The sequence below is a fragment of the Syzygium oleosum genome, unplaced genomic scaffold (assembly GCF_021117445.2).
Source record: "Syzygium oleosum isolate NSW1041296 unplaced genomic scaffold, Sole_v2.1 Sole_v2.11, whole genome shotgun sequence".
NCBI classification, from domain to species: domain Eukaryota; kingdom Viridiplantae; phylum Streptophyta; class Magnoliopsida; order Myrtales; family Myrtaceae; genus Syzygium; species Syzygium oleosum.
The window spans coordinates 4,367,855-4,382,765 of NW_026607495.1; the positions used below are offsets into that span (position 1 = coordinate 4,367,855).

Consider the following 14,911-nt stretch of genomic DNA (forward strand, 5'->3'; position numbering starts at 1 on the left):
TTTTAAATTGGGAAATAGGAGATTTAAGTGGAAGTTTCCTCCTCCCAAACAAAGTAATATATAAAATGTCATGTCAATATTATTTTTTGACTTTTCTTTTTCTTGGTTCAGTGGGTCAAGTGAAGTCCAAATTACGTTTCGCACATTTCAACAGGTCCACTTTCTCATGCGACCTTAAGGATGCCCTCTCCCACATCGGATTGATGCATTCAGGATTTTATTCCTGGAGTGCTCTAAACAAAACTTGAAACTAAAATCACTAGGTGATTAATAATTTTCTTTAACAGCTAGTTAATCATCTGTTGAGAAAACATCATCTTTAGGAAAGATTTCACCGGTAAAGATTACACATTGCTTGGAAATCGCCGGTTGTCTTTGATTTTCTATTATACTTGCAAAAGACACAGACTCGGCAGAAGGCGTCAATGCTTTTCTATTGTACCTGCAATAGAGAACAGAATCCTTTTCTATTATTATAGTTGCAGGAGACTAGAGACTTCGTAGAAAGGAGTCTTTGCTTTTCCATTAGAGTTAATGCTTCTTCGAGACTCGAATTGCCAATTGCTTGGAAATCGCCGGTCGTCTCATTATATTCTTGTTAAAGACAGAGACGCAATGAAAGGAGTCAACACTTTCTCGTGACTCAAACGTTGCCCCTTAAGAAACACGACAACTCTGCAACAACTCTGCAAAAGTCCGGTTCCTAGGTTGATGTGGTTTGTGAAGTATTGATGACGTGATAAATTTTTATAAGATATTTCAACAAATTTACTTTTTTAAGATTAAACACTTCAATCATGTCGTGTGATTTTCATATTTACTAAATTCAAATTCTTTAGGTCATTTAGTATGCTCTTTAAAAATGGTATTTTGGCCACCCATTTCGAATCCACCCACCCAACAATGGCTCTAGCCTTCCAACTCCATTCTTTAAGGCTTTACAAGATGTAACTTTCTGTGATCTTCAAAGTATTCTTATATCAATTTAAATTTAAAACACAACTTAAGGTCTATACAACTTTTAAACATTGAAATAAGATATCGATCCAAATGGAAAAGTACAATGAATTTTTTTAAATGTCTTATAAAAAAATGTCATATGCACTCAAACTAGTAATGTGTCGAGCTTAGCGTGTCAAATACGGCGATTGCCACTATATAATATGATTCAACACATTTTGTTTTGCACCCTATAGATCACTCTAGTCATATTATCTAGGGGACGAGCCTGTTGAGTGATACTTCTATCAAAGAGATACCCAAAACACCAAAACAAATGGATCCTCTATATCTCCTTCTCTTGCTTCTTCTCATGTTTGCTTCCACCACAAACGCCCAATTCCCAGCGAGCTACTGTGGTTCGACCGGCAACTTCACCGCCAACAGCACCTACCAAACCACCCTCACCACCCTCCTCTCCTCCATCTCGGCCAACAACTCCTTGTCCCTCTCCTACAGCTTCTTCAATGCCTCTGCCGCTGTCTCCGGCGCCTCTCAAACCATTTACGTCTTTGGCCTCTGCCGCGGTGACTTAACCACCGTGAGTTGCAGAGCCTGCCTCGATTCCTTGTCCTCCGATATGCGCCGCCTCTGCCCCCTCCAGAAGGAGGCACTCCTCTACACCGGGAACTGCATCATCCGGTACTCGAACGCCTCATTCTTTGGCGCAATCGCAACAGAACCCACCTACGTGGCAAGAACCTCTGACAACGTCTCGAGCCCGGACACATATGACACAGCGATGAGGAAGCTCCTGAACGGTCTATGGGCCGAGGCGGCGGGTGGCGGCTCGCTAAGAAAGTATGCGTCAGGCAACGAATCAGCAGGGCCTGACGTGATCTACGCGTTGGTGCAGTGCACACCGGACTTGACGGAGCAACAATGTAGCAACTGCCTGGTGTTAGGCGTCCAGGAAATCAGGGATTGCTGTGACAGGTACACAGGAGGACGGTTCATGGTGCCAAGTTGCATGATCCTTTACGAGACCAATCATCGGTTCTTCGATCCAGTCAGTGAGCCACTTCCATCGCCGTCGCCGCCACTGCCGCCACCACCATCACAAGAGGCAGATGTGCTGCCTCCACCACCAGGTATGTTGGCTCTTGTTCAGAAGTTAGGTACAAGGTGTTTGTGTCCTTTTTTTTTTATAAAATTATGGGGGCTTCACGTGTGATTCACTCAATTAATTCTTCATATGAGCATAATCTACAAGCTTTATAAACCATAAGATTTTTTTAATTGATATATGCTCAGTAGATCTTGTAATATCTACACTTTTTGGCAAAAAGAAGGTATCCGTTGGTCCATATTTTCGGCAAATAACACAAGTTTAATCATTGATGCATCTACACGGATTCTAGTCAACTATCACAGTCAGTTCATTGAATCACAACTTATGGCATTCATTGCTCGCAAGCTGTCCTATGAGATTGTGAGTCTAGGCTAGGGTAATGAATCAATAGCAGATATTCATTACTTCTCATCATCATTCAGTCAAAAAGAAGAGGGAAAGAAAATTGCGAGGCCATAATTGAAACATTGGTGACACAAACTCGTATGAGATCTTCGATTATGACTAGAACTCCATCCGTCGTCGAAGGAAAAGAGCAACTAAAACTTGCCAACTAGAGAGAGAGAGAGAGAGAGAGAGAGACTCTACCAAGATGGCTCTATGTACAGAAATTGGAGGGCCGTTGGAAGGATTAATCTTGAGGTCAGTGTGAATTTCCTCTTGGAAAGCAGAAACTAGAGAGCCGGCCAAGAAAGAGATCTTCTGGGAGAGTTCATCCTCCACGTTCTTTGTAGGTTGCATCCATTCAATAAGATCAGCTACTCCCTGTTGATTTAGATAAACAAATTAGAGTTTCAGAAACAGAATACTAAATCGTAATTTCTTAAGACAGGAAGCTATTATTGATGGAAGGGAACCAAAATCTCAACTTGATGAGCATCTTCCAAACCCATATGTTCCATTTTCATTTTTTTGGTGCTTAGATTTTATTTTTGTTGAATGGTCAGGCTTTGAATAAATTTGATGCCTACGTAGTTCAGCAGCTCCAAGAAGGCTCAAACAAAATATTAGGCTAATCCATTAGGAAATGCACTAGGCCTGACTATTGGGCATATACTTTTGGAACTAAGTCCAAACCCAATTGACACTTATTTTTGCTGAATTCTAATATGTATTGAAAGGGCATTTGTTAATCTTTTTTGTTTGGTTCAAAAAGACGTTTTATTCGTTAAGATATAACTTGGTACCATTTGAACCCATGAAAGAGACTTTAGAATAAAGTAAGTCATTCAGCTGTAGAGAACTATTTGCTAAGAATGATTTTATTGCACTTCTCTGATCTTGACAAGTCATCCAAAATTATCCTGTTAAGCATGAGAGAGAGAGAGAGAGAGAGAGAGAGAGAGAGAGAGAGAGAGAGAGAGAGAGAGAGAGCGGTAGATATCTAGATCGATCTGTTCTTCTTATAGCTTTGCAACATGAGTTTCGTTTCCACAGTCGTATTGCACTTTAGTAATTTCTCCAGTGTATTACTTAGTAATAAGTGAGCAATAATCATAAACATAATGAGCCTTTGCTCTTGCAGTTGGAAAGAGCAATTCGACAAGGACTGTGGTCATTGCGGTCGTCGCAAGTGTTTCTGCACTACTTGTCATCAGCCTTGTCGTGCTCCTGAAATTGAAAAGGAAGATGAAGCAGCCCAAACAAAGTGTTGAAGGCGAGTCTTTATCCTTTTGCATTGGAACAGCAACTGTTCATGAGGTTAAAAAAGATCATGAATAATAATTAAGTTGACTAATGACTATGCTTTTGCACCAGCAAAGTAGTAAGAGCTGCATGGCTTTCGACAAGTAGGCCAAAACTTTATACGGGTTAAGGGTTTACGTTTTATTAGTAATGCTTGCAGGTGCAAATATATATACTAAAAGTTTTGTGCAACTTTGATTATGAAAACTATAAAAATATAATGATGCTCGCTCTGAATGACCGCGTTTTTGTCTTTCTAGGTGAAGTTGTGGATGAAATTAGCACGGCGGAGTCGCTGCAATTTGATTTCGGCACTATTAGAGCGGCAACGGATAACTTTTCTGATTCCAAGAAGCTTGGACAAGGCGGTTTTGGTGCCGTTTACATGGTAATAATTAACAAAGCACATCCTCTACTCTCTTGTATTCAAAATTTAAGCAACCAAATAGTCAAAGATGTCATCAATCTGATACTCTTTGCAATGCTTCAATGTACCAATCAACACTCACAAGGATCTAATTTGGTGAAATTTCAGGGTCAACTCTCCAACGGCCAGGAAATCGCGGTGAAACGACTCTCACAAAATTCCAGCCAAGGAGAATTAGAATTCAAGAACGAGGTCATGTTACTAGCTAGGCTACAGCATAGGAACTTGGTCAGGCTCCTAGGTTTCTGTCTGGAAGGAGTCGAACAGCTTCTCATTTATGAGTTTATGCCCAATTCGAGCCTTGATCAGTTTATATTTGGTATGTTTCTCGGGTTATCATTCATGAAATCATATCCTCACAAAATAATTAATGGATGTATCATAGAATGTATTCCACCAAAATGCATAGATCCCCTGAAGCGTGCAAATCTCAATTGGGATAGGCGTCACAAGATAATAATGGGTGTCGCTCGAGGGATGCTTTACCTACACGAAGACTCTCGACTTCGTATCATCCATCGGGACCTCAAAGCTAGCAACATTTTGTTGGACTCAGACATGAATCCTAAGATATCGGATTTCGGTATGGCAAGGCTGTTCGAGTTGGACCAAACTCGGGCAGAGACAAATCGAATCGTGGGGACGTAGTAAGTACCACAACCTCCTAGAGCTAATGATTACCAAAAGAACAAAGCAAACTATAGAGCTAATATGGTGGACTTATTGTGATGCACAGTGGATATATGGCACCGGAGTATGTGATACATGGAACTTTCTCGGTCAAGTCAGATGTGTTCAGTTTCGGAGTGCTGGTTTTGGAGATTGTGAGTGGTCAGAAAAACACTTTTTATCACATGGGCGATGACATAGAAGCCCTTATAGGCTATGTGAGTATAAGAATATACCTTATCATTTCGCATAATATTTTGGAGATCAAACTGCTCAATGTTTGTCAGATGTTTGCAGGTTTGGAAGAATTGGAGGGAAGGATCAATATCGAACATCATCGATCCCTCTATAAGTTCTGGCTCAAGTACTGAAATTGCAAGGTGCATCCACATTGGTCTATTATGTGTCCAAGAAGACGTGGCTAGCCGGCCAACGATGACCTCGGTCCTTCTCATGCTTAATAGCCACTCGGTCTCTCTCCAAGTGCCATCGAGACCTGCACTCTTCATGCACAGTGGCATCGAATTTGATATGCATCGAAGCAAATCAAACCAGCTCTCAAAAAACGAGGCCTTTATGATCGAGCCATACCCACAATAACCTTAGAAAATGGGAGATCAACGGGCCCTATGTATCAATTTTTGTGTTTGTCATGGTTTCCGGATCATCAAAATTACATTCTCATGATTTAATACTTCCTCTAGATTATTGTGGAGTTATATGGCTTCAATGGCTTGGGATTAAATCCAGATTCTTAGGATGTTGGAAGTGAATGACACTCACAAAAGGTCATGCCTTATATACATAAACATCAAGCACAGGCTTGGTCCCCCGACCCCAAGATTCTAGATCCGTCGCTATTCATATATGAGAATGCACGTGACCCTTAGAAGTGAAGGAGATAAAAAAGAGCAGGTTCTTCTCTTCCACTTCATACAAGACAAGAGACAGTCAAATCAAAGCTTATGTCTTATCTCAATAACTAGGCTAAAAGTATGACATTTCACGCCAACGCACATTGCAGTCGAATATGTCTTCATCTTAAGCTTAGGCATGCCGCATTTGCTTGGTTCGATCAAAGTAGGGGAAAATTACCAAAACAGCTCTAAATCTATTGCAATTGTGCTAATTCAGTCATAAACCTTTTTTTTGTGCCAATTCAATCCTAAAGCTTTTGCATTTGTACCAATTCAGTCCATCCAATCAAATTCGGGCGGTCGGCATTGATGTGGACACCGGTCGGCCAGCTAACGCTGACGTGGTAATTTTTTAACATTATTTTTAATTTTATTTTATTTTTTTCCTTTCTCTTTTTTTTTTTCCTTTCCTTCTTCCCCTGGCTGGTGGCTAGACCGACTAGGAGCTAGGCCGACGAGGTCGACCATGTCGACCACTGGAGAGGCTCACTCTCGTCGACACTGGTGAGGGCAAGGCTCACCGACGCTGGACGAGGTCAGCTAAGCAAGCTCGACCTCGCCAAATCTGGGCGAGGTCAAGCCTCGCCATGGCCGTGGGCGAGGTCAAGCTCCGCCCTTGCTGTCGCTGGGCAAGCTTGACCTCGCCAAGTGATGGCGAGGGCGAGCCTCACCAATGGCCGACGAGGTTGACCTCGCCGGTCCGACTACCGACCAAGGGAAAGAAGGAAAGAAAAAAAATTAAAAAGGAAAAAATTAAAAATTAAAAAATTCGAAAAAAATTAAAAATACTATTAAAAAATTACCACGTCAACGTTGGCCAACCGGCCGTCGTCCACGTCAGCGCTGGCCGGCCAAAATTGGCCGAATGGACTAAATTGACACAAATGCAAAAGGTTTAGGACTGAATTGGCACAAAAAAAAAGGTTTATGATTGAATTGGCATAATTGCAATTGATTTACAACTGTTTCGGTAATTTTCCCTCAAAGTAGAGGGACTTTTTATAGTATAACTTTGTCCACACCAACCTACATCACAATCAATTCTCCAATTGTATCCAATTGTCATCATACGTCTCTTCTCGTAATTTATGTTTGAATCGTCGCAACATACAAAAAAGTTATATAACATGCTGAACTAAGGTTAAATCTCGCTTGATCCAATAACCGTCACATGTTCGAAGATTCGATGTAGATCCTCGAAAACCAATAAAATGCCCAGCTAAATAATTCGGGTCTAGTCAAGTATTTACTCTTTTTATTATACCAGTAAATTTCAGGAACCTAATTTTTTTGCTTTCCGTCCTGTGTATAATGGGACTACTTCTTTTCTCATCCTATGCATGGACTGTCGTCTTGATCTATCAAAGGTACTTAATCCTACTTTTTCTTCAGTTTGCTTGTCATAGGACCATTTATTGTCATGATGAATCAAAAAGTACAATATTCTTTGTTTATGTTGGATTTTAGATAATTGTTATGGATGTATGGAGGTACTTGTTCTTTCTTGTTTGACATTGGAAGTATGAACTTTGAGATTTTATAGATATTAAGTTTCCTGCATAGTTGTTAGGTAGGCTTAAAGCTAATATTTATGCAACCAAACCAATAACAAAACAAATTCATAGCGTATTACGTTTTCCAATCGAAATTGTTATAGCTTTAAAAAGAAAATAGGTCACAAATCAGTTCAAATCATAATATAAATACTCCTAGCCATTACTATTTTTTGTGTAGTGCTCAAGTGATATATGGAGCCAATTTTTATGCAACCAACTAAGTCTATTTTCCAATTTAGTCAAAGACATGCTATCTATATTGTTGACACATAAATTTTAGCGAACCCATTTAGTCATTCATTGCATAAGAAAATTAGGGATCGACCCTAATCCTAAACAAAACTATTAAAGTTTTATTTGGCATTATGCACTACATCACATTGCATTAATAGATTTTAGGACTAACACATGCCGCAGTCATAGACCGCACACGTGCTCCAGCCACATGACAATCACATGACCTCTTCGTGGTTTAAAAATTCATTACATAAAACTTCGAGATCAACCCTGGCCCCTAAACAAAATTATTAGTTAAAATTGCATATAAATATTATGAGTATTTGCATTAATAGTTAATTAAGCCCATATAGTTTGCATATTTATTGGACCGGCAGCTGATGGACTTAAGTGAATAGTCTTAGACATGATTAATAAATTGGACTGAGCTCGTAAGAGTGTTAAATGTTAGTCAAGCCCGTTATTCTCTTCATGGCCGAAATTTATAAAGAGAATGGGGTGCCAAGTTGGAAAATTGGTTAAACTTGAGAAGTAAATTTGGATCCATGACAAGTAGGGAAAAGATTGGCGTTATTTTCTAAATATTCGGTTGTTTGAGGAAATAAGTGAGAATAAGCAAGATTTGGTCAATGGAAAATAGTAAAAAGAAGGGAAATCGGATCCTTGGCCGTGCAATATGTGATTGGAAAGAAGGGATATTGCTTCTTTCCTTGGAGGCCCCCACGGTTTTGCATAGGAAAGGGATGATAGGGACAGCACAAGGGACAAAAAATAAGAGAGAGACCGTAAAAGAGGAAAGGATTCGTTCTTCGTCTTCTTCCTTGAAACTCCTCCAGACGCTACGCTTGCAGAACCGCATGTGCAGCACCACCGCTGTCCTGTTAGCTCCTCCGCCAGACGGGCCCAGCACCAGCAAGCCACCGTTGCCCGTCGTCCCTGCTGCACCCTGTAGCCTTGGCGTCCCTCAGCCCCTGTGCCGATCTGTCCTCTCTGCAGCCCCATTGACGATCTACAATTCCCATTAACACTGATTAGTCCGGCGAGTTTCCATCAAGCTTTCAACACCACAGCCAGATGGTTCGAGTATCTTGTTACACTTAACACTCTTTTTGCAGATTTTATCACGGTCCCTCCACCATTGGCTAGGCCTCACCGCTGGTCACCATCGGCCAAGTTTTGACCGTAGTCTTGTCGACCGCCGCAAGTCCCGCCGTGAAGGCTCTCATCAGCGGTCACCGAAAGGCTCCACCATCGCTGGTCCGTTTGGGAAACGAATTCTTCACACTGGGTAATTTTCCGAACCAAGATTGATTTCAAAATCTTTTTGCCTAAAATAGATTGATTGACACTAATATTGATTTGTTGGAGACTTCTAGGCATATCCCAAGCTAGGAAAGTTTCCTATTTCGAACCGTGCGCAAGTCGATAATTCAATCTTTAGGCATTAAAATTGAGTTATGTTTCACATGAAATCAGTTATTTGATTTTTAGGCACTAAGATCGGGTTGCCGGTTTGTTTGTACCCAAATTTGAGTTGAATTGATGTCTTTGGTAATTGAGTTTATTTTATTACTTCTTCGTTTATTACAAAATGCATTGGATAATAGATTAGATTCCTTTTCTAGATAAGATTATATATTTGGAATATTTTTAGTAATCTATGATAGGTTTTCAAGTTAGGATAACATTTAATTCAGATTATTTCCTACTTCAAGTTGGATAATATATCTTCGATATTTTGATTTTAGAAGAAAATCCTTAAAAAATAACATGCACATATCATATAGATTTAGTTGCATCATCCTTGCCACATCATCGTGCCATGTCATTGATGCCATGTCATTCATATTGCCACATTCCATCTCATCCATATTGTCAAGTCATTGATGGCACATCATCAATATTTCCACGTCATTGATGCCATGTCACATAGCCACGTCCTTGATGTCATGCCATTGATATTGTCATGTCATATTCCATGTCATTCATATGTGCCGTGTCATCAATTTCATGTCATTTAGTGATTGCATATTTAGGGACATATAAGTTAGATTGCATAATATGTTAGAATAGTTGACAATTTTACTTGTCATTAGAATTAGATCATGTAGATTACACATTGCAAGTCATGTCAAATTAGGCCATATAATTATAATTTAGGATTAAAATTGCATCTCATGCATTGCATATAGTTAAATTTTCATAAACAAGAAAAAACTAAAGAGTTATTTACAATTACATAATCATTTAGAAATCATTTTTAGGGCATGCATGTATTTTCTAGTTAACAAATTGCAGATATTGGGAAATTAATCAATGTGAAAATTATGCTTTGCTTTCCATTGAGGTTAGCCCTAATTATAGCAATTTATATATTTGTTGCTTTGGCATACCAGATGTTACTTTATTGATTACACACCCACATGATCACCTAGCATGTTAGTGGTTAAGGTTTAAAAATCAAGGGATATATTCACTAGAAGTCCTAAAACTTGTCACGAAAGTGCATTGAGTTCTAAAACTTGCAAAAAATGCAAACAAGTCATAAAACTTGTCAAATTAGTACAATCGAGTCATAAAGTTAACACTGTCAAATTTACTAACGGAAAATGCTGACATGGCTTATTTTAATCATTTCTCTCTCCTACGTGGCAACTAGGTCAAGGAAATTCCTCCACGTCAGCAAAACGAAGTTGTTTTGGATAATTTACATATCCAAAACGATGCTATCTCTTCTCTACTTCTTCACGTCTGCAGTTGCGTTCTCCTTCTTCCCAAATCGACTTCTCTGAAACCCTAAGCCCCTTATGGTCGATGGAGATCATGATCTGCTCCCCTCGCGAGGTGGAACTCCATCCCCATCGTGATTTTGGAGTTTGACACCCATTGCAAGTGGGAGCTCTCGTCTTCGTCAAACGCGGGTACGTGCGAAAACTCGTTTCGTGGGACCCTCGACAGCGCATCGAGCGCCGTCGATGATGGAGCCGGCCACTATCTCTAAGCTACTAACCTCATAGGTAATGTCGATTTGACCGTAGCTTGTTGATTCGGAAAATTATTGAGAGGAGGTTTTCTACGAAAACATCCGAAACTTGAGCAAGAGCGGAGCGACCCCAGAATTTGTGTATGAAAGTGTGTCTTTGCTTTGCTCTCTCACCTTTTCCATTCGATTTTTCTTCTTCCCTTCGTTACTTTTTTTTTTGCGCTTCTTTTGTTGCTCGAGATCTACTCTCTATCGGGTCATCATGCATTGCAGTGAATAGACTGAGAAAAGAGTATAGATGAATTGTTTCGATCCTTCAATTGTTAACGATTCTCGTTGATCAACTAGTTTGATCGGAAAGTTGCAATGTAATTGAAAAAAAAAAAGAAGACAAATTTGTTACATTTGCGTGGCTTTTTTTTTCCAATTCAACATGTGAAGTTACTGTGAAATTTGTTCGAGGTAGATGTGATATTATTGCAGATTGCTGCCCTCTTATGTTTTATTGTAGCGCATATATTTTATTGCATATTTCCCCAATAGGGTATACGATTCTGCCAATTGAACATGTCAAGTTAGCTTAAGTTTTTGCTTAAACTAATAATGATCGGTATTGCGATATCTGGTGACCCAATCTAGCATGTCAAGTTAGCATGATTTCACTTGCTTGTCTTTGGAATGTATTTATCAGGTATTGGAGGGTTGACATTCATCCGTCAACATGGTTCCATAGAAAATATAATAGAATTAGGTTTGCTGATATGTTTATCCTACCCATTTCCTTTTATGGCTGAAGTCATTAGTAGCTTTTAGTTAAAATTGGACGATTGAAAGTGCTATTTGTTTTTGTTTCCTTCTAGGTCCAATGGCCGAGGACAAAGTTTATGTCACTGTTTTTCTTGGAGGTAAACTTCAAATTGGACCGCCCTTGGAATACGTAGGTGGAAGGGTCGATATTGTTGAAATAGACTTAAGTAAGGGTTCATTGTGTAATATAATTGAAGCTATTAATGCTTTGGGTGGGCGTAAAATAGACATTTTTTTATAGAGTTCCTGAAAATAGTATTCTTGAAGATGGGGTAACTCTTAGGTATTTATGGGATAACTCTGGTGTAATAGATTTATTATATCATCTTCATTATGAAAATATTGAATCGTATGTTGAGCATGTCGATGATGAAGAGATGATTGCTAAGATAGGGGGAGCTAAGATGGAACTGGAGGTACGTCTGATGTGAATGTGAAAAGTGTTGATAATGTGGCCGGTAATGTCTTCGAAAATGTGATTGGGAATGTCGATGATGATAGGAATTGGGTTGAAGTTGGTAATAGGGATCTGGATGAGGGTAATGATGATGATGCATGTAATTTGGTGGATGTGGAGCAGTTGAGTGACAATGATAATTTTGAAATGGTTGATGCAAGGAGAAATTTAAAGGAATTTTCAGCGAGGCTCAAAACTAAAACTGACATTGAAACAACTTCCCAATTAGACGTTAGCTCTACAATAAAGTTAGCAGCTGATCCTTTAATAGTGGATGCTTCTGGGTACGAAACAGAGTACTATCATTCAGATGACGAAGAAAATCTCCATTCAGGTTTAGATAATGAGGATGAGGAGGAGGAAGATGATGGTATTTCAAGGAGGAGTAGGTTTTCATCATATGATCGAAATGGTAAGAATCCAATATTTGTTGTTAGCATGACATTTGAGAATGCAATTGAGTTCAAAGATGCAATTTTGAAGTACTCTATGGCTGAGCAAAGAGCAATTTAATACACCAAGAACACTACTAAACTTATAAGAGCCAGGTGTGCCCAGTGTAATTGTAACCGAATGATTTATGGTGCTCTTGACAGCAACACTGGATTAGTCCATTTGAAAAAGTACATGGATGAGCATATATGTAGTATCACTTTTAAGAATAAGAGAGTGTCGAGTACTTATTTAGCTAAACACTTCATGATTCTCATTTCTGCAATGCCTAAAATCAATGCACCTCAGTTGAAGAAACTAGTTAGAGAAACAGTTCGGGGTGAATGTCACTTTGAGTCAATGTAGGAAAACAAAACTAAAAGTGTTCAAGGAACTACAAGGCAATTATAAGGAGTATGCACAGATGTATGACCACCTGGAGGAGCTTTACACTGCAAGCCCCGCAAGCACATTTAAAATGAAAGTTGAATTCTCTACCATTATTTGATAAGGCTTACATTTGCTTTGATGCCTGCAGGAAAGGATTTTTTGCAAAATGTCGGAAGATCATTGGACTAGATTGGTGTTTCTTTAGGGGCTTGATCAAAGTTGAGTTGTTGTGTGCTATAGGGAGGGATGCCAACGACCAAATGTATCCAGTGGCATGGGCAATTGTAAGAATCGAGAATAAGGACACATGGACCTGGTTTATTAACTTGTTGAAAGAAGAACTCGACATGGGTAATGGCAATGGTTGGGCTTTAATAAGTGACCAACAAAAGATATGCAATACTATTATCACTCACCTTGAATTTGTTTGCGACAATGTATGCGATGATTATTAGCATTAATATTTTGCTTTTTTTTTTGTATTTGTCAAGGTATCATCTCTTCAGTAGTTGAACTTTTGCCAAATGCAGAACATAGGATGTGTGTAACGCATACATATTCTAATTGGGGTAAAAAATGCAAAGGAAAGAAGTTGATGAGACAATTTTGGAAATGTGCTAAAAGTACTAATAAGGCAGATCTTGAGATGCATAGACTAGGGTTGAAGGAAATGACTCCACAAGGTCATGATGATCTATTCCATACTGAGCCAAAACACTGGTGTAAAGCCTTCTTTGACACCAACATAAAATGTGATGTTGTTGATAATAATCTTAATGAAGCTTTCAATAGTAGGTGTGTGGAAGCTAGGTGCAAGGCTATCGTGTATGCTGGAGGATATTAGAATCATGGTTGTGAATAGAATGCACGGTCCGATGGATAAATGTGCTAGGTGGACAAGAAATTATGGTTGTGCATAAGTTACATCATAATACAACTGCTAGTAGGTATTGCCACTTGATATGGAATGGAGATCAAGGATACGAGATTATGGAAGGTTGTGACAAATATGTTGTGGACATGAATTTGAAGACTTGTTCTTGTAGAGCTTGGGAAATTAGTGGAATTCCATGTTGCCATGCCATCTGTGCAATACACCACAAGCAAAATGATCCAGGTGACTACCTAGCTGAGTGCTTCTACAAGGAAAAATACCTAACTGCTTATCAATTCATGATGCCTACTATGAGAGGATAGAAATTTTGGGACAAAACCAACAAAGAAGCTCCTCAACCCCACCAATTAAAAGGATGACTGGTAGGCCAAAAAGGAACAGAAGAAAGCAACCAATTAAGTAGTTTCAATGGCAAAGGCACATCCCGAAGCTAGTGTACAGCCTCAGTCATTGAGAATATCTCCTCAAAATCATGTTATGGTGAAGCCAAAGCCACCATCACAACCCCAGGTGAGTTCCCAGCCTCAGTCGTTAAGAATTCCTCGAAAGCATGTTGCTGTAAAGCCAATGGCACCATCACAACCCCAAGTAAGTTCCCAGCCTCAATCATTAAGAATTCCTCGCAAGCAAGATACTGTAAAGCCAAAGCCACCATCACAACCCCAAGGGAATTCTCAGCCTTCATCTCATGCTACAATAGCTCCTCCAAAGCCTATTGTTTGGAAGAGAGTCACGAAAGGTACACCATATACAAGGAAAAGCTCAAGACTTGTGAATCAAGTGAACGCCGAACCTGTTGGACCACCAGAGAACACAGACTTGGATTGATGTATTTGCTGAACTTGATTGTTTTCATGTCAATTATGAGCTGATTTTTTGTATGAGACAAATATGTTTGTTTAGTGGCTAAAGTTAATGGTGTATCCCAAATTGGAACTAAGCAGATTGAATTTCAAAGAATTATTTTGACAGATGTCTTGATCTTGACAGGTGTTTGAAATTCTTGCATAAAGCGTATATGACATTGTAGTGATAGAACATTTGAACATCTTAGTTCAGATTTACATTCACTAAATGAAAGTTTTTAGTTCCTGTCCTGGTGCTCGTTGGGATATCAACCAAGTATCAATATCATTATAACAAAAATCATGTGAAAGAAAGCGTTGAGTTCGCTGACCAAGTTATAACAGAAGCACTCCACCTAAGGCCTCTCTCGTATAAAACAATTCGATGTATAGGTAACATATAGCCACCATAAGAAATTAAAAAAGAAACTCGGCAACAAGATAAGTAGAATTATCACAAAACTATTAATTGACATCACATTTAACACACTCAGCAAATGCCTTCGATTATGGCGAAACCATTACTACCTCATTGATAT

The 14,911-nt window shown here is 39.2% G+C and overlaps 2 protein-coding genes across 2 annotated transcripts; both read left to right on the forward strand.

Moving 5' to 3' along the window:
* Positions 1-1,206: 1,206 nt before the first annotated feature.
* Positions 1,207-3,793, forward strand: LOC130139314 (cysteine-rich receptor-like protein kinase 29). The gene is made up of 2 exons (XM_056316050.1): positions 1,207-2,090; positions 3,597-3,793. Exons 1-2 carry the CDS (start codon positions 1,277-1,279, stop codon positions 3,791-3,793), a joined length of 1,011 nt encoding a protein of 336 aa, XP_056172025.1. The 5' UTR covers positions 1,207-1,276.
* Positions 3,794-3,980: 187 nt separating this feature from the next.
* LOC115673860 (cysteine-rich receptor-like protein kinase 10) lies at positions 3,981-5,577 on the forward strand. Its single transcript, XM_030596111.2, has 5 exons — positions 3,981-4,145; positions 4,293-4,503; positions 4,594-4,831; positions 4,921-5,071; positions 5,151-5,577. Exons 1-5 carry the CDS (start codon positions 3,981-3,983, stop codon positions 5,451-5,453), a joined length of 1,068 nt encoding a protein of 355 aa, XP_030451971.2. The 3' UTR covers positions 5,454-5,577.
* Positions 5,578-14,911: the final 9,334 nt, after the last annotated feature.